We start from the raw sequence: 24,985 nt of genomic DNA, 5'->3' as shown, positions 1-24,985 counted from the left end.
GCAGCGCCCTGGAGACCCGGGTTCGATCCCGACTAAGGGCGCTGTCTGTACGGAGTTTGTACGTTTTCCCCGTGACCTGCGTGGGTTTTCTCCGAGATCTTCGGTTTCCTCCCACACTCCAAAGGCGTACAAGGTTGTAGGTTATTTGGCTTGGTAATTTTTTTTTTTTAATCCCCAGTGTGTGTGGGATAGTGTTAATAATAATAATAATAATAATATATTTATTTTATATAGCGCCTTAACACATGCACAAAGCGCTTTACAAATACAATTAACATAGAAACAAACAGACAAACAGACAAACTATCCTGACGGAAAAGCGGCGAATACTCAACGCCAGCGTCCTCTCACGTCAGGGTCCGGCAGTAGACATTAAAGAACACAAGACACACAGATACAATTTTTTACACAAAACAGCCATCACAGTGATTGCTCTAGGCATACCCTCACTGTGATGGAAGGCAAAGTCTTATCTCCTCCTCGTTCTTCTCCCGTGGCGCCACGAGGCGATCGAGGCTCCCAACCCCTTGAAGCCCCCACCGGGCGATGGAAAGTCCCAGGGTCGAGCCGAGCAGGCCGATGAAAGTCCTGAGCCCCCACCGGGCGATGGAAAATGCCGCGGCCGAGCCACGCAGGGCGATGAGAGTCCTGAGCCCCCACCGGGCGATGTAAAGTGCTGCGGCCGAGCCACGCAGGGCGATGAAGGGCCTGCGGGCGGGTTGATCGTGCCTCGTGCTTCGGGGCGGTCGAAGCTGCTACGGCTGGAGCTCCCAAAAGCCGGTCGCCAGCCAGGGACCTGCGAGCTCCCGATGTTGCGGTCTGCAGGGCCCACGGCCGAAGCCTCCGAGATGGTAAGTCCAGGCCCTGCGACCGGAGTCTTCGAGGTCGATCCCAGCTGGAGGCCGCCGACTCCACGATGTTAGGCCGTTGCGCGAACGGAGATACGACACGGTAAAGGTCGCATCTCCGTTGAGGAGGAGATTTAAAAAAAGGTTTCCCCCAACCCCCCCACCACCCCCCTACATACACAGAATTAAAAATAAAACAAAACGTACATTTAACATCAACAATGACAAAAAAAAAAAAAAAAAACACAAAAAAAAAACGGAGAGACTGCCGGTGAGCCGCAGCTGCAGAACACAGCCACGCCCCTTTTTCAATGTGCGGGGATCGCTGGTCGGCGCGGACCCGGTGGGCCGAAGGGCCTGTTTCCGCGCTGTATCTCTAAATTAAATTAAACTAAATCTCGGGAAAACCCACACAGGTCACGGGGGAGAACATGTAAACTCCGTGCAGACAAGCAACGGTGGTCGGGATCGAACCTGGGTCTCCGGCGCTGTGGGGCAGTCGCCCTTATTTCTGCTCCGTGAGGACTCCATGAGTCAATAACACCCCCTCCCCACGCCTTAGTCCCGTGCCTTTGCCGAGGATGTACATAAACATTATCCAGGATAAACAATAAAACTCGGTCACGGAGGTCCCATTAACCTTGAGATATTTCATTGCAAAGTTAGCGGCAGGAAGCCAGGGAACAAGGATCCACTGAGCTGGATGACATCCAAAGATCAAAGGAAGGCACGTTGCCGTGGCAACGCCGTGCAAAAGAGAAACTAAGACAGTGGTGACAAAAGTTGGACTGGTCTTTACGTGACCAACCCCAAATGTACCATGTGTCAACAGAAGACTACGCAGTTAAAATTGTTGAGCACACTCGTGAAGAGAGTAAAGGTCACTTTCACGAGCTGATCAATGCTGATATCTTCCCAATGCTTCGTGAATCTTACAAACCATCCTACTCTGCTCTGGAAAGGAAGGAACTGTAAGTGCTGGTTTACAGCGAAGACGGACATTAAAATGCAGGATTAATTCAGCAGGACAGGCAGCATCTCTGGAGAGAAGGGATGGGTGACGTTTCGGGTCGGGCGCCATCTTGAGACTGGCTAGGGTTGACTTGATTGGCCGAATGGCCAAGTTCTGCTCCTGTGTCTTAAGAAATAAAATAAAGGCTACTTCAAGGGTGGTTAGAGCGGTGGACAAAGGAATACTTGATTCGGTCTGATGAAGGGTCTCAACCCGAAACGTCGCCCGTTCCTTCTACCCAGAGATGCTGCCTGTGCCGCTGAATTAATCGGGCATTTTTTGTCTATCTTCGCTGGAAATATATCTGTTGGTCCTTCCATCGTCGGTAAGTCTTGGAACGACCGTTCCCAAAAGCAGGTGACCTCCAATGGTTCACACCAAAGATACTAGAGGAGCAAGATGAACCACTCCGTCGAAATGGCCTACACTGAAGTGTAGTTCGCAAAGGAGTGGAACGTCCACCATTTTAGTAAGCAAAACCCGCCGTCCGCTCGGCCCCTCGCAGTGTAATCAGTGTTTTGGGGGAACAGTATGTGTGATGATACCATAAAAATGCAGAATATATCTCATCTATCAACTCACAGATTTTTGTTATTTTTCTTTTTAAATGTTTCTGCAAGTTTCTGCCTACTAAAATGGCGCCGTGACGCACTACGGTTTTTAGGGTCGAGTGGTCTATCTTGCTCTGGTCTATAATGTTTGGTTCACACCCACCTTGCAGGAAGTCAAAGGTAGACACAAAACGCCGGAGTAACTCAATGAGTCAGGCAGCATCTCGGGAGAGAAGGAATGGGTGACGTTTCGGGTCGAGACCCTTCTTCAGACTGATATCAGGGGAGGGGGCGGGACAAAGATAGGACGTAGTCGGAGACAAGAAGACTAGTGGGAGAACTGGGAAGGGGGAGGGGAAAGAGACGGAAAGCAGGGACTATCTGAAGTTAGAGAAGTCAATGCTCATACCGCTGGGGTGTAAACTACCCAAGCGAAATATGAGGTGCTGTTCCTCCAATTTACGCTGGGCCTCACTCTGACAATGGAGGAGGCTCAGGACAGAAAGGTCAGATTGGGAATGGGAGGGGGAGTTGAAGTGCTGAGCCACTGGGAGGGAGATCAGGTTGGTTAAGACGGACTGAGCGGAGGTGTTCAGTGAAACGAGCCTGCGCTTGGTCTTGCCGATGTAGAGAGGTTGACACCTGGAACAGCGGATACAGTAGATGAGGTTGGAGGAGGTGCAGGTGAACCTCTGCCTCACCTGGAAGGACTGTTTGGGTCCTTACAGGAAGTCATCCGTGCCAACCCAAGAAAGGTCATGTCAAAGGCCATTCAGCCCATTGATGCTCACCCATGTGTTACTTTCCCCCCCCCCCAGGCACGACATATAATGCAATCATAAGGAATAGGAGTAGAATTAGGCTATTCAGCCCATCATGTCTACTCTGCCATTCAATCATGGCTGACCATGCTGGTCTGTCGCTGGGCTCAATCCCCAGAGGTGTTGTGATAATTGGTCATCAACCTGAATTGTTTACTGCGCCTCGCTCCCCACGCTCCCCACGCAAGATCATAAGTGAAAGGAGCAGAATTAGGCCATTTGGCCCATCAAGTCTACTCCACCATTCAATCATGGCTGATCTATCTCTCCCTCCTAACCCCATTCTCCTGCCTTCTCTCCATAACCTCTGACACCTGCACTAACCCAGAATTTATCCATCTCTGCCTTAAAAAATATCCATTGACTTGGTCTCCACAGTCTTCTGTGGCAAAGAATTCGACAGATTCGCCACCCTCTGACTAAAAGAATGTCCATTTATTCCGAGGCTGTGCCTTCTCGTCAGAAGAAGGGTCTCGACCCCAAACGTCACCTATTCCTTTTCTCCGGAGATGCTGCCTGACCGGCTGAGTTACTCCAGCACTTTTTAATTTTTTTAAAAATAAACCAGTATCTGCAGTTCCTTGGATGGACTCAAAGTGCTGGAGTAACTCAGAGAGTTAAACATATGTCACATATACCAAGGTACAGTGAAAAGCTTTTGTTGTGTGCTAACCAGTCAGCGGAAAGACAATACATGATTACAATCGAGCCGTCCACAATGTATAGATATGTGATAAGGGAATAACGTTTAGAGCAAGGTAAAGCCAGCAAAGTCCAATCAAATATAGTCTGAGGGTCACCAATGAGGTAGATAGTAGTTCAGGACTGCTCTCTGGTTGTGGTAGGATGGTTCAGTTGCCTGATCACACCTGGGAAGTAACTAACCCTGAATCTGGAGGTGTGCGTTTTCACACTTCTATACCTTTTGCCCGATGGGAGAGAGGAGAAGAGTGACCAGGGTAAGACTGGTCCATGATTATGCTGCTGGCCTTGCCGAGGTAGCACGAGGTATAAATGGAGTCAATGGAAGGGAGGTTGGTTTGTGTGATGGTCTGGGCTACGTCCACAATTCCCTGCAATTTCTTGCGGTCTTGGATGGAGCTGTTCCCGATAAAATGCCTTCTACGGGAAGTTGTTGGGGACATGCCAACCTTCATAAGCCTTCTAAGAAACCATTCGAGACTCTTCTTCAGACTGAGAGTCAGGGGAGAGGAAAACCAGATTGGAGAATTAGGGTGGGGGAAGATTTTGGTTTGTGTAACTAGGTCAGAGCATCTCCGAAACGGCAAGGCTTGTGGGGTGCTCCCGGTCAGCAGTGGTGAGTACCTACCGACAGTGGTCCGAGGAGGGACAAACCACAAACCAGCGACAAGGCTCATCGATGCGCGAGGGCAACGAAGGTTATCCGGTCTGGTCGGAACCGATAGAAGGTCTAATACACAGTGCATTGCACCCTGCTGCATATGGGGCTGCACACGGATGAACCAACGACATATTAGGCAGGTGGTCATAATGTTTTGGCTCATCGGGTCATAATGTTTTGGCTGGTAGATACGAAATGCTGCAGTAACTCAGCGGGTCAGGCAGCATCTCTGGAGAGAAGGAATGGGTGACGTTTCGGGTCAAGACCCTTCTTCGGACTGAGTTACTCCAGCATTTTGTGCTCCAGGGATGCTGCCTGACCCGCTGAGTTACTCCAGCATTTTGTGTCTACCTTCGACTTAAACCAGCATCTGCAGTTTTTTTTCCTACTCCGAGTTGTAAATCTGTGGAACTCTCTGCCTCAGAAGGCAGTGGAGGTCAGTTCTCTGGATGCTTTCAAGAGAGAGTTAGATAGAGCTCTTAATGGTAGCGGAGTCAGAGGGTATGGGGAGAGGGCAGGAATGGGATACTGATTGTGGATGATCAGCCATGATCACATTGAATGGCGGGTATTTATTCACAAAATGCTGGAGTAACTCAGCGGGTCAGGCAGCAACTCAGGAGAGAAGGAATGGGCGATGTTTCGGGTCGAGACCCTTCTTCAGACTGATGTCAGGGGGGCAGGACAAAGGAAGGATATAGGTGGAGACAGGAAGATAGAGGGAGATCTGGGAAGGGGGAGGGGAAGAGAGGGCCAGAGGAACTATCTAAAGTTGGAGAAGTCAATGTTCAGACCATTGGGCTGCAAGCTGCCCAGGCGAAATATGAGGTGCTGTTCCACCAATTTCCAGTGGGCCTCACTATGGCACTGGAGGAGGTCCATGACAGAAAGGTCAGACTGGGAGTGGGAGGGGGAGTTGAAGTGCTCAGCCACCGGGAGATCAGATTGGTTAACGCGGACATTGAATGGCGGTGCTGGCTCGAAGGGCCGAATGGCCTACTCCTGCACCATTGTCTATAATGTTTTGGCTGATCGGTGTATAATGTAATCATAAGGAATCGGTAGGCTATTCGGCCTATCATGTCTACTCGCAGCGGGACTCGAACCCGGGACCCTGGCGTCCCAAGACGAGAGCGCTACACGTTGTGCCACGTTCACGGATGGTCGCCATCTTTGATTTTCCCTTTCACTGCCGGCGACGTCGGAGCCTTGCCCTAAGAGTGCGCGTGACGCAAGAGCGGTCAGGTGCCCTCCGCCGGAATGTCCTGGAACAGCAAGATGGCGACTTAGCAACCGGGCGGCCGAGCGAGCGGGGGGCTTGGCGCTTGGCGCTCACGTTCCCTTGCCCGCATCTCCTCACAGCCCGGGCAAAGCGGCGAAGAAAGAGAGCAAGAGGACAAAAAAAAACCCAAAAAATGAACGGAACCTGGAGACGAGACGCTTCCATCCTCTGAGCGGCTCTCGGCTCTCCGGAGGGGCCCTCGCCCTCGGACGCGGCAGCGGGGGGGGGTTACGCGAGCCCGAGGCTTTGCGGCCTAGTGTTCACTCCTTCCCCCCCCGCCGCCCCCCCGCGATGGCGCAGGAGGAGCGGATGGAGGTGGACCATTGCGGCTGCGCGGCGGCAGCGGGGGGCGGGGCGCTGCCGGCAGGGGGCGGCGGAGTGCCGACACTGCGCAGGTCCAATAGCGCCCCAATGATCAGCAACATCAGGTAATGTAAGAAAATAACTGCAGATTTGTTGGTACAAATCGAAGGTATTTATTGCACAAAATGCTGGAGTAACTCAGCGTGTCAGGCAGCATCTCAGGAGAGAAGGAATGGGTGATGTTTCGGGTCGAGACCCTTCAGACTGATGCTCAGTCCCCTTAACCAACCTGATCTCCCGGTGGCTGAGCACTTCAACTCCCACTCCCAGTCTGACCTTTCTGTCATGGGCCTCCTCCAGTGCCATAGTGAGGCCCACCGGAAATTGGAGGAACAGCACCTCATATTTCGCTTGGGCAACTTGCAGCCCAGCGGTATGAACATTGACTTCTCCAACTTTAGATAGTCCCTCTCTTCCCCTCCCCCTTCCCAGTTCCCAGTTCTCCCTCTACCTGTCTCCACCTATATCCTTCCTTTGTCCCGCCCCCCCCCCCCCCCCCCCCCCCCCCCCCCCCCGACATCAGTCTGAAGAAGGGTCTCGACCCAAAACGTCACCCATTCCTTCTCTCCTGAGATGCTGCCTGACCTGCTGAGTTACTCCAGCATTTTGTGAACATCAGGTAATGGAAAATGCTGGAGTAGCTCAGCGTGACAAACAGCATCGCTGGTTAAAGGAATGGGTGACATTTCGGGTCGAGACCCTTCTTCAGTTTATGCCAGAAATTATGTTAGGAAATGTATTGGAGGGAGAAATTGGTTAATGTTTAAAGTCCACATGTTTTGTATATTAATGATTTGGTCGAGGGGATTGAAAGCTTTGTGGCCAAGGTTGCAGACGATCGATGCTAAGATAGGTGGAGGAACAGGCAGTGTGGAGGAGGCAAGGATTCTGCAGAAGGTCTTGGACAGGTCAGGAGAGTGGGCAGAAAAGTGGCAGATGAAATTCATAATATAATGCGGGGTCATGCATTTTGGTATTAAGAATAAAGGCGTAGATTATTTTCTACATGGGTGAGAATCCAGAAATCGGAGGTGCAAAGGGACTTGGGAGTGCTGGTGCAGGACTCCCAAAAAGTTAATTTGCAAGTTGAATCGGTAGTAAGGAACGACACGATAGAACTTTATTTATCCCATGAGGGAAATTGATCTGCCAACAGTCATAAAAACACAAAACACTAAATACACGACACATGAAATTAAAATGATGAGTGGAAAGACGAGAATGACGAGAGGAAGGCAGATTCAATGCTAGTATTTATATCAAGAGGAATGCCAAAACAGAGATGTAATGCTGGGGCTCTTTAAGGCGCTGGTCAGGCTGCATTTGGAGTACTGTGAGCAAATTTGGGCCCCATATCTGAGGATGTGCTGGCTCTGGAGAGGGTCAAGAGGAAGTTTACAAGAATAATTCCAGGAAAGAGTGGGTTAGCATTTGATGAGCGTTTGACAACACTGGGCCTGTACTCGCTGGAGTTTAGAAAGTTGAGGGGGGACCTCATTGAAACTTACAGAATAATGAAAGGCATAGATACAGTCGATGTGGAAAGGATGTTTCCACTGGTGGGAGAGTCTAGGACCAGAGGTCATAGCCTCAGAATTTCTTATAGCGCTCTTAGAAAGGAGGTGAGGAGGAACTTCTTTAGTCAGAGGGTAGTTAATCTGTGGAACTCATTGCCACAGAGGGCTGTGAAGGCCAAGTCTGTGGATATTTTTAAGGCAGAGATAGACAACTTATTGATTAGAACGGTGTCAAGGGCTATGGAGAGATGGCAGGAAAATGGGATTAGGAGGCAGAGATCAGCCATGATTGAATGGTAGAGTAGACTCAATGGGCTGAACAGCCTAATTCTACTAATACAACTTGTGAACTATCAGCAAAATTCCAAGATCTCAGGCAAATATTTTGTTCAAAGTCGTATTTATTACAGAAGTCAGGGCTAAGTAGTGTCAAATACTTTTTATTTCCACTTTGGCCTCACACAACTGAGGTCGGCACGGTGGGGCAGCGGTAGAATTGCTGCCTTACCTTGTCAGGGACCCGGGTTCGATCCTGGCTATGGGTGCTGTTTGTACTGAGTTTGTACGTTCTTACTGTGACTGCGTGGGTTTTCTCCGAGTGCTCCAGTTTCCTCCCACACTCTAAAGACCTACAGGTTTGTAGGTTAATTGGCTTTGGTCCCTAGTGTACAGGATAGTGTTAGTGAATGGGGATTGCTGGTTGGCACGAACTTGGTGGGCTGAAGGGCCCGTTTCCATACTGTATCTCTAAATGCATGGGTCAAGGAAACGTGGAGAATGGGAGGTAGATTGTAGTTACAGTCTGGTAACTCACCTCCAATGGGTGTGGTGAGGACACAGTCATTCTGCGCTTTGAAATGGAAAGTATGTGATGACTTGAAAGAGAATAATTTGTAGGGCTGCAAAGAAAAATGATGAGATTGTTCCACTTGGAGCCAATGCAGATTTGCTCTGCCTTCCTACACTCTAGCAGTTGTATAATTTATAGCTGTTGTTGTCATCGGAAAATAAAATGCAAACACATTTATAGCTAATACATTCATAGATCAGTCATACAGTGAACTATCTTAATGTTATTGAACACTCAAAATAGGCTGTGTCCTCTTGTACCATGTTTGAGAGTGGGGGTGGCTTTACACAGTGCAGATGCCCTCTACCTCAGTGGCAGCTGAGAATTTAAATTCAGTCGATAAATAATTTGGGATTAAAACCAACTGGCTCCCAAATGTCCTTCAGTGACTTTTGTCTCAACCTATTATCCGTGTTATTCAATTATGGGAGGCATAGATAGAGAAGGTAGTCTTTATCCATGGGTAGAAATGTCAAGTACCAAAGGGCACTACCTTAAGGTGCAAGAGAGAAAGTTTTCTTTACACAGAGTGATGGATACCTGGATTGAACCCGGGTCACTGGCGTTGTAAGGCAGGTGCTCTATTGCTGCGCAGTGCTGCCCTGGAGTTCTTTAAACTCTCAATGAGTTCTTTAAAAGTAGGAGGCATAGTTTCAGAATGAGTGGTCGGCCGCTCAGGACAGATGTGGGGAAACCTCTCTTGGAGGTTGTATACCTTGGAGTTCTCCACTGCAGGGGAGACGGAATCTATATACTAAAACACTCATTTGTTTGTTTGTTCCTGAACTATAGCCAAAACGGTACACGATAGCGCAACAATTTTAGGCCCACCTTACTCGCCGTCGTCCCTTTGGCGCTAATGGAAGAAGTTTCATTGAAATCGGTGTTATATTTTTTAAGTTATTCACATTTTAAAGTTTAAATCTATCTCCTAGGGAGGGAGGGGGGATAAGGGGGGTTGAGGGGGATGGAAGGGAAGGTGGGGAGAGGAAGAGGGGGAGAGGGAGGTTGGAGGGAGGGGGAGGGGTGGAGGGAGGGGAGGGTGGGAGGAGAGGGTGCTGCACCAATGCAGGAGAGGTTTGGGCCCAACGGGTCCTCTTGATCTCGTCATTGACTATATTCCTCCTGCACCTATTGTCTATTGAGAAATTGGCGGATGTATGAATTACTGGAAAGTCGAGGGAATAGATAGCATCTTTTACCTAGAGTTGGGAAGTTAAGAACCAGAGGACATGGATTCAATTATAGCAATCCCTGTCACTTACTTTTCTGACTCAATAAGGCGTTGTGCTTTAATAGTTTTTGAAAGTGAAACTTGAGAAAGGCATTAAAATTATGAGCTCTGGCAGTTCCTCCACATGCTGCAGTACGTTTCTGTATGTGAAAGCATTTGGCCCTGGATTTTAGTGGATTACTAGTAAAGGGTGCTTGTGAAGGACAGAAACACAGTTCCTCCCTCTATCTGTGAATTATTTGTGTCCTGCATTGTGAAAATAGAACCAAAGTGTGCGTACCATTGTTCCATCATTTCATTGCGACCAGTTAGACTTTTCTGTCTAGAGCAACTGCATTTGCTTTCACTAATCTTTTCCTCTTTGATTATTTATAGAAGCTTTAACGGTTAGTTGTCATGTTCCCTGTAAGCTTCCTCTTAAAATCCATCTTCTTGCTCTTAATCATGTTTAGTCACACTCAGTCAAGTCAAGTCAAGTTTATTTGTCACATGCACATACACGATGTGCAGTGAAATGAAAGTGGCAATGCCTGCGGATTGTGCACAAAAAAGAATTACAGTTACAGCATATAAATAAAGTTAATACAGTTAATACAGAGAAGACAAAATTCTGTTGTCAGGCCTGTTGCCTTTTCTAGTGATGCTATATTTCCACTCTTTTTTGATTGAATGGCTCACCCTGACGTTGTGAGATGAGTACGTTACACATTGCACCATGTTCATTGATTTTTTTTCGATTTAGATTTTTTAGATTTTACATTTAGAGATACAGATAGTTTGGGGTGCTTTCACTATAATTCAGCGAAGTATAATAGTGAGTGGGTGAATTTTTTATAATTGATTCATATAAAACTGAAAGCAACCATATGCATGGCCTTTATCCACAACAACTTGTTTGGCTGAAACGAGTATTTTAGGACGCAACTCTGAAATCAGCAGATAAAGACGGAGTCAAGGGTGTTTTATTGTCATATGTCCCGAAACAGAACAATTAAATTCTTACTTGCAGCAGCACAACAGATATGTAAACATAGTAGATAGACATAAAAGGCTGGAGTAACTCAGCGGGTCAGGCAGCATCTCTGGAGAAAAGGTATAGGTGACATTTCGGGTCGAAACCCTTCTTCAGAATGTATTCTGTCAAGCACCTTCTCCAAACATAGTACCCTGTAAACACCATAATACACAATAGTACTAGTACACAAAGCAAAAAAATAGCTGCAACTTGAGGTTTAGTGCAATGGAACAACATTTGTACAAATGTACACCAGTTGATAATGTTCATATTTTTGTTTGATACAGGTGTTTAGTATACAGATCTGCCTTGGTCTAGTCAAATGAAGACAGAGGCTCAAAAGGCTTCTTGTTCTTGTGTTACAAATTTGCAAAGGGCCCTAATGGAGTGTTGCCAAAAGTACTTGCATTTACATTGCACACCAAATGTTATTTGTCACTAAACATCAGGTGATGTAAACAGCAGGCACTTTGATGTATTAACCAGCCCTTCCAGACTAAAATGGGGCTTTTGTTATTTCTGGTTTGTGTCTCTGCCATGGTCCTCAGCTGCAGGAACCCATCAGCAGACTGCGAATTAACTCCAGGACTGAGCTGCTTCTTACCTGCCCATTACTTAGCAAGAAAGTTTGAAATACCAGAAGTGTTGGGGTATTTTGTTGCTGCTGTGGTCTGAACGAGGGAATATAAAAGGCAAATGAAGTAAGAAACCAGGGCCGAGAGATCTTAATCTCATGATGCTGCAGAACGGACTTTTAAAGTTAGTAGCTTGTGATTGATTGAAAGATACAGCATGGAAACAGGCCCTGAGGCCCACAGAGTCCATGCTGACAATCGATCACCCTTTCACACTGGTTCCATGTTATCCCACTTTCTCATCCGTTCTCCACGCCTGAGGGGCAATTTAAGAGGCCGGTTAACCTACAAACCACGTCTTTGTGATGTGGGAGGAAACCCACGCGGTCACAGGGAGAATGTGCAAACTCCGCACAAACAGCATCCGCGGTCAGTATTGAACCCGGGTCTTTGTGCTGTGAGGCAGCGGCTCGACCAGCTGTGCAGTGTGCTGTCTCAGGTTGAAGCAGATACGCCCTCGATGACACATGCTTGAAAGAAATGGGACTCTGACAACCGCAGATGTGCAGGACAGGCACTGGCTTGGGTTCCATATGTCAAATCCCCATTTCTTTCCATTAAGAAATGAATTGGATCTCCCCAAACTCCTCAGCTTGGATCTACTGTAAGCATTGTGCTTTTGTCAACAATTGAATTAACAGGTGAACAGCACTCTCGTTTCTGTCTTATTGCCCATATCCCCCAGTTCTAACAGTTCACCTTTGGAGGCTTGCCTTAACCTATTTGACATTATTTCCCTCCTCTTCAAAGCAGTTTAACTGCGGCTCAGGATCAAAGTTAGTTTGACAAGCTCCTGTGAAACGACTTGGGAGGTCTGGCTCATGAGCTTGAGTCAGGTTTTCTGAACCCGCATCCCAACGTGAAGGTCTTTGTCCAGCGTATAACCTGGTCATTCTGGCCTCTGCTGGAGCTGTATGAAAGCACAAGTCGCCATTGTTTACCTATCCATGGGAAGAAGGGTCATGAGGCAGAGCTGCTGGAGGATCGCCAGTGCCCTATGGTGCGAGAGGGAATATGTGCACTTGCTCTGCGGAGTCATAGTGTTACAGTGTGGAAACAGGCCCTTCGGCCCAACTTGCCCACACTGACCAAAATCTACACCAGACTTTAGATTTTAGAGATCTAGTGGGGAAACAGGCCCTTCGGCCCACTGCACCTGGTCCAGCCAGTGATCACTCCCGTAACTAACTATCCTACACACTAGGGGCAATTTACAATTTTACCAAAGCCACATAACCTACAAACCTGTACGACTTTGGAGTGTGGGAGGAAACTGGAGCACTCGGAGAAAACCTACACTTAGGCTTGTATTCACTGGAGTTTAGAAGGATGAGAGGGGATCTTATAGAAACATATAAAATTATAAAAGGACTGTACGAGCTGGATCTTAGATGGAGCGGTCAACAGTGATGGACTAAGACGCCTGTGGGAGAGCAAGCACGGGACCAATGGCGAGTGAGGTCAGATCAGGCCAGGAGTTTCCAACAGGAGATTTATGGAAGAGCTTAGATTAAGACCAATGTGACACCACTGTGTGAAGGCAGGGCCGCCCCAACAATAAAGCAAGTGGATTAATCAAAGAAATAACCCTGAAGCCAGTCCCGAAACATCCTCTATTACAAACCACACAGATCCTTTCAATGCAGTGGCTTTGAGATGCTTTCAGATGCTGCACACGGATATGCAGGGAATAGAGGATATGGGTCACATGTAGGCAGGGGAGATTAATTTAATTTGGAATCATGTTGGGCACGGACAATGTGGGCCGAATGGCCTGTTGCTGTTCTGTGTTCTTTCCTCACGGCTCCTCTCATGGTTCTCCCGGTACTTGGTGTCGGGAGTAGGTTCACCAGGTTAATTCCGGGGATGGCGGGACTGACATATGATGAAAGAATGGGTTGACCTGGCTTGTATTCACTGGAATTTAGAAGGGTGAGAGGGGACTTTATAGAAACATATGAAATTCTTAAGGGATTGGACAGGCCAGATGCAGGAAAAATGTTCCCGATGTTGGAGAAGTCCAGAACCAGGGGCCACAGTTTAAGAATAAAGGGTAGGCCATTTAGGACTGAGATGAGGAAAAACCTTTTCACCCAGAAGGTTGTGAATCTGGAATTCTCTGCCACAGAAGGCAGTGGAGGCCAATTCACTGGATGTTTAGATGAGAGTTAGATTTAGCTCTTGGGGCTAACGGAATCAAGGGATATGGGGAAAAAGCGGGATTGGGGTACTGATTTTGGATGATCATATTGAATAGCAGTGCTGGCTCGAAGGGCCAAATGGCCTTCTCCTACACCTATTTTTTATGTTAAACGTTGTGGCAGTCTCTGGACGTCTGGACTTGCCGGCTCCGCTTTCTCTGGCCGTCTCTCCACAGGGAGATATTTGCCTGCCGGAAGGTACGGGATTTTTGGTGAACAGTCCGATTTGAAATCTGGCTGCTTGCCACCGTTTCCCAGACTTGGATTCCGATTGTCAGGCATCGGCGCTGGAACATTCAGTTCTGACTCTGTATGCGGCAGCTGTTACTTTCATTCCCCTTCAGCGCGGAGACACTGAACAGAAGCTGCGTTGGACTGGCTCCTTCAGTCCAAGGGCATCGTTGCTTTCCTGGAAGAAGCTCTACCAACCAACAGCTGCCTGGCTGCCCCACATGTGCCAGTCTCAAACGGTGAGTGTCGACGGACTCCGTGACTGTGGGCAGCACCACCGCCAGCCATGGACCCACCCCGACCGTGTGTTATTTCCAGCAGAACCAGGGGGTAGGAATCCAGAGCAGGAATCGTGACGGTTCCGTTCTTGTAGACCCGTGGCCCTCATTGAGACCAATGTGAGCACCGCAGAACAGCCCTGTTACCTGCCTGGCAAGCCAGCGCCACGTTCAGATTGCTGAGCGCGTTCTCTTGGCAGTAAACTGCTGTGATCCATGCCAGGAACAATCCTCGTTTGAGCAACCCTGATTTGCAAGCCGCGTGTCACACTGGGCGGTGAGCCTTGTTAAGTTTTTTTAGAGTGTGGAGATAAAGTGTGGAAAAAGGCCTTTCGGCCCACAAAGTGCGTACAGAATGAAGAGGGACCCGGCGGGGGGCCATCAAGAACAAAGGGGGGGACCAGGCAGAGGGCTGTGTGCTGCCACTTGTGGTGGCAGGCAGAAGATAGGACTTTCAGTGAACTTTTGTGACTTTGTCGGCGCCAAAAATGTGTCGACACTTGTGTACTGTCTAGATGCGGTCTGCTGTATAATTTCACCAGGTTGTATGCAAAGCAAAGCATTTCACTGTACCTAGGTGACAACTAGACCAAGTGGACCCTTTGGGCCCAAACCTCTCCTGCATTGGTGCAGCACCCTCTCCTCGCCCCTCCCCTCCCCCTCCCCTTCTACCCCTCCCCCCCTCTCCCCTCCCCCCTCTCCCCCTCCCCCTCTCCCCCTTCCCCCCTCTCCCCCTTCCCCCCCTCTCCCCCTTCCCCCTCTCCCCCTTCCCCCTCTCCCCTTCCCCTCTCCCACTCCCCCCATCCCCCCCATCCCTCTCCCCCTCCCACTCCATCCTCCTCAACCCCCCTTACCCTCCCTCACTCCTCATCCTCCCTCCTGCCACCCCCCTCCCTCCCTCCCCTCTCTCTCCCTGGGAGATAGATTTAAACTTTAAAATGTGAATAACTTTTAAAATATAACCAATTTCAATGAAACCTCCATTAGCACCAAAGGGGCGACGGTGAGTAAGGTGGGCCTAAAATTATCGCGCTGTCATGTGCCGTTTTGGCTGTAGTTCAGGAACAAAGAAACGGGAGTTTTAGTGTACAGATAACGTATCATTGAGTCCACGCAACCCAGCGGTCACCCCACGCTGGTTCTATCCTCGGCACTAGGGACAATTTACAAAGGCAAATTAAACCAGCACATCTTTTTAATGCGGGAGGGAACTGGAGCACATGGAGAAAACCCACGTGGCCACAGGGAGAACATACAAGCTCCGTACAGCCAGCCCCCTTAGTCGGGATCGAACCCGGGTCACTGGTACTGTGAGCAGCAATTCTACCACTGTGCTGCCCAAGCCAGGATGAACTTGAGATCTTGAATGATGGAGCCATCACTGCGTGATGCAGTTCCAGGCTCACTAATGCTTGGCTAAGACGCACCAGTGAGATGGGGTGTAGACCAATTCAGAACCCATTTTCCAAGCAAGAGGGTGGTTTCAGTGTCTGTGAGAGAGACAACTCATGAGGATTGTAACTTGCCATTAATGTGTGTGGTTGACAGTGGTAACAATATTTAGAAATCTGGTAAGGATAGAAATCTACCAGTATTTCTGAAGGAGGGCATAAAGTTGGTGAACTTTGTGGCTTTAATCTAGCTTTTGTGTGACTTGCACATAACAAATCTTTCAGGTACATAAAGTACATCTGCATATAGTGTTAAGTACTGTGCAAGTTCAAGGTAGCAGACAGCACCATCAACGTGTGAAAGGATAAAACACAGTGCTGAGGAACTCTGCCAGTCAGGCAGCATCTGTGGAGGGACATGGACAGACAACATATTGGGTTGGGACTCTTCTTCAGGCTGAGAATTCTCGCCCATCCGTCCATTTTTCTCCACAAATGCTGTCTGACTCACCAAGTTCCTCCAGTGTTTTTTTTTCTTTTTGCTTAAGATTCCAGCATCTGCAGTCTCTTGTGTCTCCAAGGGGTTTATTAAAGTTGGGTAGCTGGCAAGAAGTTCTTTTGCATTGTTTTGAAGAGTATTATACCTGCCTTTCCTGGATTTACAACGCATATTTGCGCACTCCCCCACTTGGGTAAGGGATACGTTCCGTGAACCCTTACGTAAGTCTGATTTTACGCAAGTTGGAATCCCTATCCTTAAGCCCAGCCCGAAATAACTCACGGAGAGTATTGTGAGAAAATAACTGCAGATGCTGGTACAGGAAGACAGTGGGAGATCTGGGAAGGGGGAGGGGAAGAGAGGGACAGAGGAACTATCTAAAGTTGGAGAAGTCAATGTTCATACCGCTGGGCTGCAAGCTGCCCAGGCGAAATATGAGGTGCTGTTCCTCCAATTTCTGGTGGGCCTCACTATGGCACTGGAGGAGGCCCATGACAGAAAGGTCAGACTGGGAGTGGGACTGCCTCAGTGGCTTCCGGCTGGATCCGGGGCACTTTCTGCGGCACGCGTCCTTCTGGGTAAGCAAAGCAGCCATTGCCGGCTTGTTTCTGATGTAATCCTGAGTGATCGTACAGTGTTGGAATTATAAACCGCCTCGACTGCACTAGGGACTGAGTGTGGAATTGATTCCATAAGCGCGGGTCGCCCATTGCATTAGTCACGGTGTGTTTGTGGCTATTTGTGATTCAGAAATTTATCAGAACGATGCAAAACATGCAATCAGAAGGCGCTAAATTTCTTGTTTGTATGGGGTTTTTTTTGCAGTGATTCTTCGCCAGTGTTTCAGCCAACCTCTCTCCGATGTCGGAGGAGCAGTGCCTCGGTAAATCTCGGCAGCCCGAGCTTGGTGAGTATCACATCACCATCCTTCACTGTGAGCCAGGAGCATTACCCTTCCCATGTTGTTTACCAGGCTGAGTCAAAACCTCAGGGGAATTCTCTGGGAGAGTCCATAATTAGATGGAAATTTGCACCAATCCAAAGGTGGCCAGTGGGTTTAGTTGCTGACCTCGGGTGCTGTCTGTGTGGAGTTTGCAACTTCTCCCTGTGATTTCCATGTTATATCTTTCAATCTAAGAAGGATATTTTAGGGCAGGTAACTAAAAGTGGAGCCAAAGAGAGCAGTGCTGAGCTACTATCTTCCTCATTGGTGAATTGGTGACCCTTGGACTATCCTTGATTGGACTTTGCTGACTTTACTTTGCACTGTTTTCTTCCCTTATCTGTGCACTGTAAATGGCTCGATTGTAATCGTGTATTGTCTTTCCGTTGACTGGATAGCACGCAACTAAATCTTTTCACTGTACCCCACCCGGTACACGTGACAATAAACTGAGCTTGGGTTTCAAGATTTGAGAAGTGGAGGAACAACGGTTTATTGAATTTCAGTACTTGGGGACCATGATAAATGGCTGAAGATACACCAGGCGGACGGGGAAGGGGCAAGTGAAGGTAGTTGGTTCGAGGCTTAAGTTGGCAAATTGCAATTTTGGGAGTGTGGTAGGTACACAGAGGCCGCAGGGATAGCGAAGTTTAGGGGGCGCTTTTGAGCCCACATTTTTAGTTTCTAGTGTTTCGCCAGCTGAGATAATGCTTTAAAGCTCTTCTGTAATATGAGTTGGAGCTTTGTCGTAGTTTTTATTGTCTGCAAATACTATAAGGCCTCGCTAAGCTCCCAACTCATCTTTCTGCTGATGGAAATACAGGCAGCATTATTTTTAAGTTGGTGACACAAGCACCTCCTGAGGCTGGAATCTTGGGCAGTGTTGGAGTAATTCAGTGGGTCAGTGTGGAGGGAATTGATAGACGACATTTCAGGTCGGGACCCTACAATCAGTCTGAAGAAGCAGGACTGAAGGGCCTGTTTCTACGCTCTATGACTCTGACTCTACCCGCTGAAACTGCTTCACCCTGTCATAGGTGGACACCAATAAGCTGGAAAGAGTGCACAGAGGGTTTACCATATCAGCGATTATTCGGGAGATGGTTTTTATTCAGATGCTCACTCTTGATGGCTGGGAATTCTGGGGAAGACATTTGGGCAAAAACTGGGAAACCATCTTATTATGGCTCTGCCTATCTGACCATTAGCCATTAGGGTGTAGAAACAAGAAACTGCAGGTGCTGGCTTACAAAAAAAGACACGAGTGCTAGAGTAATTCGGCGGGTCTGGCAGAAACTCTGGAGGTCATGGTTAGTTTACATTCCAGGTCAGGACCCTTCTTCAGACTTGAGCGCATTGTCTTTTTTTTGTATTACTCCAGCACTTTGTGTCTTCTTTGGTAATGCTGCCCGAGTCGCTGAGTGCTTCCCCGTCTCCTCTCCTCTCCCCTTCTAACTATATTCCTTCCTCTAGCTTCACAATTCGTACCTCTTCCGTCCTTTTTGTCTCTTCATCTCTGGCCTTTGTCCAACCATCTCCCAATCAACCGTCCCGCCTCCCTCACCTGCATCCAACTCTCACTCACCAGGCTTTGTGCTGCCCCCACCTCTCTTCCAGCTTTCTCTTCCCAACTACAATCAGACTGAACAAAGGTCCTGACCCGAAATATCACCTATCCATGTTTTCCATAGATGCTGCCAGATCCGCCGAGTTACTCTCGCATATCCGTCCTAATCTACCTGATCTCCCGGTGCCTCAGCACTTCAACTCCCACTCCCATTCTCAATCTGACCTTTCTGTCCTGGGCCTCCTCCATTGTCAGAGTAAGGCCCAGCGCAAATTGGAGGAACAGCACCTCATATTTCATTGGGGTAGTTTACACCCCAGTGGTATGAACATTGACTTCTCCAACTTCAGATAGTTCTTGCTTTCCCTCTCTATCCCCTCCCCCTTCCCAGTTCTCCCACTAGTCTTCCTGTCTCTGACTACAGAAATACAGTCTATATTTGTCCCACCCCCTCCCCTGATATCAGTCTGAAGAAGGGTCTCGACCCGAAACGTCACTCATTCCTTCTCTCCCGAGATGCTGCCTGTCCCGTTGAGTTACTCTAGCATTTTGTATCTACCTTCAATTTAAACCAGCATCTGCAGTTTTTTTTCCATACTCTAGCACTCTGTGTGTTTATTTGGCGTTGGGCACTCAGGATCCCAGGTGCGGCTGCAGGAAGTTAGTTCACCTGGTTAGTACTTGGATGGGGGGACCGCCTTTATGTCTATCTTAGCTGTTTATTTCCCGGCTTCCAGCGGAACAGTGACTCCACAGTTTCTGTAAACTGTAACTGTTCAGGTCAGCTTCCATTTAATAACGCAGTGATTAAGCTGAACGACTGCTTTTTTTTCTTCTTTCCATCCATCCCTCCTTCCTTCTAGTCTTTCCCACTGTCACCATTCCGAACCCTCAACAGTCGGATTGATCAGATTAGGCAGGTAAGGCTTACCTTGTGCTTTGTGATGATGTTAAATTCAATAGAAAACATTTATTTCCTTCTGAAGTTATTTCCTCCACGGATGAGAGACTTTGATCATTGTACTTCGACTTTGTGTTGTCATCAGATGCATTGTGTGGAAGGGAGTGCAAATTATCAAGCCATTTGGCCCAACAGAGAGTTCTTACTCTCCATACTAGCCCACCTACTGTGCCTTGCCTTGCCTTCTCAGTGTACAGAGTCATACAGCACGGAATCAGGCCTCCAGGCCCTACTCGTTCATGCCTACCAAGATGCGCCATCCAAGCTACTCCCATTTGGTCCATATCCCTCTAACTTTTCCCATCTATGTACCTGCCCAAATGTCTTCTAAATACTCTTATAGTATATGTACCCAGTCACCTCCTATGGCAGCTAGTTCCCGAAACCCACCACCCAATGACTGAAAATTTTACCCATCTGGTTTCGATTAAATCTTGCCCCTCTCACCTTAAACGAATGTCCTCTGGTTTTAGGTTCCCCAATCCTGGCTAAAAGACTCTGTGCATCTACCCTATCTATTACCATTGTTTAGTTATTTTTTCTCCCTCATGAACTCCTTTTCAATGCTTTCAAGAAAGGGTTGGTTGGGCGCCACGGTGGCACAGCGGTAGAGCTGCTGCCATCCAGCGCCAGGGACCCGGGTACAATCCTGACTACGGGTGATGTCTGTACGGAGTTTGTACGTTCTCCCTGTGACCATGTAGGATTTTTCCGGGTGCTCTGGATTCCTCCCACATTCCAAAAACGTACAGTTTTGTAGGTTAATTGGCTTGGGTAAAATTTTACATAGTCCCCAGTGTGCAAGGATCGGATCAGTGGTCAGTGCGGACTAGTAGGGCCGAACGATCTGTTTCCATGCTGTATCTCTAAACTAAACTAAAAATGTACCATCTTCTCTCTGAGAGCGGAAAACCATTGCGCACACACAGCCCCATCTCCTGATGTTTCATGAGAATCAACCGTGCCTCTCAGACACACATCAGAACTGTTGGCTATTTATTCTGAAGAAGGGTCTCGACCCGAAACGTCACCCATTCCTTCTCTCCCGAGATGCTGCCTGACCTGCTGAGTTACTCCAGCATTTTGTGAATAAATCGATTTGTACCAGCATCTGCAGTTATTTTCTTATGCTATTTATTCTTTCATGTGTTTCCTGCAAAATAAGCTGCAAGTCATTGAAATTACTGGCTCCAAATAGGTAACACCCCAGAGCACAAGTGTCCATTGTTGCAACTGGCAACTCTGTTTTTGCCCCAAAGCAGCCACGATTTCTAAAGCATTTTATTTTTGTCAAGGATTGAGCATTGCCAACCTCACAAGGGCAAGTATGGTTACGCATGTCTAAACACTGACATCCCATGCTCAGTCCCGGTTGCAATCTTAGCTTGTGGTTTATGTTTGGATATGTGTACAGAGTGTACCATCATTATCCCAGTGCTGAAGAAAAGCAAGACTTCATGCCTAAACGACTACCGTCCAGTGGCCTTGACATCCACCATCATGAAATGTTTTGGAACTCATTAAATCCGGTCTGCCCAGTGGCCTTGACCCACTGCAGTTTGCCTACCGCCACAACTGGTCTACGGACAATGCCATCGCCCTCGCCCTGCACTCATCCCTACAACACCTGGAGAAGAGAGACACCTACGTCAGTCAGACTGCTATTCATAGATCACAGCTCTGCCTTTAATACTATCCAAGCTTATCACCAAACTCGCAGGACTTGGGGTCAGCACTCATCCCTGTAACTGAATCCTTGACTTCCTGACCAACAGACCCCAATCAGTGAGGATAGGGGACAACAAATCCTCCACGATAATCCTCAACACAGAACAGTGCAGCACAGCAACACACGCTTTGGCCCACACTGTCCGTGCCGAACCAAGTTAAACTTATCTCCTGTACCTGTATGTGATATGTATCCCTCCATTCCCTGCATATCCACATGCGTCTCTAAAAACCTCTTAAACATCGGTATTATATCTATATCTATATCCACCACCACCACCGGTGGCAGGGAATTCCAGGCACCCACCAATCCCTGTTTAAAAAAATCCTTGCCCCTCTCAACTGAAAACTATGTCCTCGAGTCTTTTACCTTTCCACCCTGGGGGAGAAGGTTCTGTCAAAAAAAGGCAAAAAGGCTTTTCCTTTTTCACTGTTTAGTTTAGTCAAGAGAAAACAGAGAGAACGTGAAAACAGGCCCTTCGGTCCACACCGAGTCCTACACTCGGGACAATTTACAGAAGCCAATTAACTTACAAACCTGCATGTCCTTGGCGTGTGGGAGGAAACCGGAGAACCCGGAGAAAACCCACGTGGTCACGGGGAGAACGTGCAACTCCGCACAGACAGCACCCGTGGTCAGGATCGAACCCGGGTCTCTGACGCTGTGGGGCAGCATCTGTGCCGCCCGAATCTGCCATATCTGCTTCCACTACCATCCCTGACACCTCGGGTCCGGTTCAGTGATCCTGAAGCCTGGTTTCTTGTCAAGTTCAGTAACTTGACTGCTCCGTGATCTCTGCGTCCCTCTCCGTCGGGTGGGGACGCAGCCCTGCGCCGGTCGGGCAGAGGCCGAGACTGACGACCGCACACAGACACAAGGAAACTGCCTGTTTTATTTTGCGTTTCAGGAGGAGAGCATGGACGTGATGAACCGAGAGACTGCACACGAGAGGTGAGTCTGGCAACTAGAAATGCCCACTCTGTCCGGTTTGTTCGTTCGAGGTGGACCCAGTTTGTGGCCATTCCCTGGTTTTTATCTGTTATTCCTGAGGACAAGGTGGTACAGTGCAACTCAGAGGACCATTCAACCCATCTTGCTTGTGCTGGCTCTTAAAATGAGCTCTCACTTGCCCTGCTCACTATCCATAGACCTGCAATATTCTTCCTACACAGGACAATATACCACAAAAATGGGCCCTTCTGCCCACAGTATTTGTGTCGAACATGATGCCTAGCTGAAATGATAGACAATAGACAGTAGACAATAGGTGCAGGAGTAGGCCATTCGGCCCTCTGACCCAGCACCGCCATTCAATAATGTGATCATGGCTGATCATTCTCAATCAGTACCCCGTTCCTGCCCTCTCCCCATTCCCCCTGACTCCACTATCCTTAAGAGCTTTATCCAGGTTCGGTGCTGGGACCCCAGCTATTTACGATATACATTAATGACTTAGATGAAGGGATTAAAAGTACCATTAGCAAATTTGCAGATGATACTAAGCTGGGGGGTAGTGTGAATTGTGAGGAAGATGCAATAAGGCTGCAGGGTGACTTGGACAGGTTGTGTGAGTGGGCGGATACATGGCAGATGCAGTTTAATGTAGATAAGTGTGAGGTTATTCACTTTGGAAGTAAGAATAGAAAGGCAGATTATTATCTGAATGGTGTTAAGTTAGGAAGAGGGGATGTTCAATGAGATCTGGGTGTCCTAGTGCATCAGTCACTGAAAGGAAGCATGCAGGTACAGCAGGCAGTGAAGAAAGCCAATGGAATGTTGGCCTTCATAACAAGAGGAGTTGAGTATAGGAGCAAAGAGGTCCTTCTACAGTTGTACCGGGCACTGGTGAGACCGCACCTGGAGTACTGTGTGCAGTTTTGGTCTCCAAATTTGAGGAAGGATATTCTTGCTATTGAGGGCGTGCAGCGTAGGTTCACTAGGTTAATTCCCGGAATGGCAGGACTGTCGTATGTTGAAAGGCTGGAGCAATTAGGCTTGTATACACTGGAATATAGAAGGATGAGGGGGGATCTTATTGAAACATATAAGATAATTAGGGGATTGGACACATTAGAGGCAGGAAACATGTTCCCAATGTTGGGGGAGTCCAGAACAAGGGGCCACAGTTTAAGAATAAGGGGTAGGCCATTTAGAACGGAGATGAGGAAGAACTTTTTCAGTCAGAGAGTGGTGAAGGTGTGGAATTCTCTGCCTCAGAAGGCAGTGGAGGCCAGTTCGTTGGATGCTTTCAAGAGAGAGCTGGATAGAGCTCTTAAGGATAGCGGAGTGAGGGGGTATGGGGAGAAGGCAGGAACGGGGTACTGATTGAGAGTGATCAGCCATGATCGCATTGAATGGCGGTGCTGGCTCGAAGGGCTGAATGGCCTACTCCTGCACCTATTGTCTATTGTCTATAATTGGCCTCCACTGCCTTCTGAGGCAGAGAATTCCACAGATTCACAACTCTCTGACTGAAAAAGTTTTTCCTCATCTCAGTTCTAAATCATATCATCATATCATATCATATATATACAGCGCGGAAACAGGCCTTTTCGGCCCACCAAGTCCGCGCCGCCCAGCGATCCCTGCACACTAACACTATTAACACTATCCTACACACTAGGGACAATTTTTACATTTACCCAGCCAATTTACCTACGTACATACATGGCCTCCCCCTTATTCTTAAACTGTGGCCCCTTGTTCTGGACTCCCCCAACATTGGGAACATGTTTCCTGCCTCTAACGTGTCCAACCCCTTAATAATCTTCTATGTTTCGATAAGATCCCCTCTCATCCTTCTAAATTCCAGTGTATACAAGCCTAGTCGCTCCAGTCTTTCAACATGATCTCATCTGCCAGCACGTTATCCATATCCCTCTATTCTCAGCATATCCATGTGCTTATCCGAAACCCTCTGGACCACCACGATCGTATCTGCCTCCACCACCATCCCTGGCAACGTGTTCCAGGCCCTCACCATCCACTCCATTAAACTTTCCCCCTCTCACTTTATAAATATGCCCTCTAGTGTTGGGCACTTCCACCATGTTAGATATTCATTCATCTCCCCTTTGAAAGTCCTGAACTAGTTTAGTTGTCCTTTCAGGATGTCCGTTGCCAGATCACAGCGACTTGGAGTTGGTACAAATACCAATGAAATGTCAGTAATCTTGTGCGATCGTGCTATTGTTTACATTAGTTATATGTCAGTGAGATCATTATCCCTAATGTTAAATCCCTAATGTGAAATCCCTCCTGCTGTACAGGCTCTATGTAAACTCAGACTGAATCGAAGCTCTTGGAAAGAATAGAAGCAAAGACAAATATGTTTCTTATTTGGCGAGTGCCTTTCGTGTGGCGCAGCAGTAGAGTTGCTGCCTTACAGCGAATGCAGCGCCGGAGACCCAGGTTCCATCCTGACTACGGGTGCTGTCTGTACGGAGTTTGTACTGTACATTCTCCCCATGACCTGCGTGGGTTTTCTCTGACATCTCCGGTTTCCTCCCACACTCCAAAGATGTACAGGTATGTAGGTTAATTGGCTTGGTAAATGTGAAAAAAATTGTTCCTAGAGTGTGTAGGGCAGTGTTAATATGCGGGGATCACTGGTCGGCGCATCGCCATGAAACCAGTGGGCTGAATGACCTGTTTCTGCGCTGTATCTCTAAACTAAACTAAAAATCCTAAGTAA

At 48.0% G+C, this 24,985-nt stretch overlaps 1 protein-coding gene across 1 annotated transcript in view; it reads left to right on the top strand.

The window, feature by feature from the left end:
* Positions 1-5,860: 5,860 nt before the first annotated feature.
* The window catches only part of LOC144609729 (P2R1A-PPP2R2A-interacting phosphatase regulator 1-like), a 35,451-nt gene continuing 16,326 nt past the window's right edge, over positions 5,861-24,985 (top strand). Inside the window, exons 1-4 of the mRNA XM_078428238.1 lie at positions 5,861-6,305; positions 16,917-16,998; positions 19,465-19,521; positions 22,199-22,242. Coding sequence (XP_078284364.1) covers positions 6,169-6,305; positions 16,917-16,998; positions 19,465-19,521; positions 22,199-22,242 — 320 coding nt within the window. The 5' untranslated portion in view covers positions 5,861-6,168. The remainder of the gene's footprint in view (positions 6,306-16,916; positions 16,999-19,464; positions 19,522-22,198; positions 22,243-24,985) is intronic.

The sequence above is a fragment of the Rhinoraja longicauda genome, chromosome 34, assembly GCF_053455715.1.
Source record: "Rhinoraja longicauda isolate Sanriku21f chromosome 34, sRhiLon1.1, whole genome shotgun sequence".
NCBI classification, from domain to species: Eukaryota; Metazoa; Chordata; class Chondrichthyes; order Rajiformes; family Arhynchobatidae; genus Rhinoraja; species Rhinoraja longicauda.
This window is presented reverse-complemented; position numbering and strand designations above follow the sequence as displayed.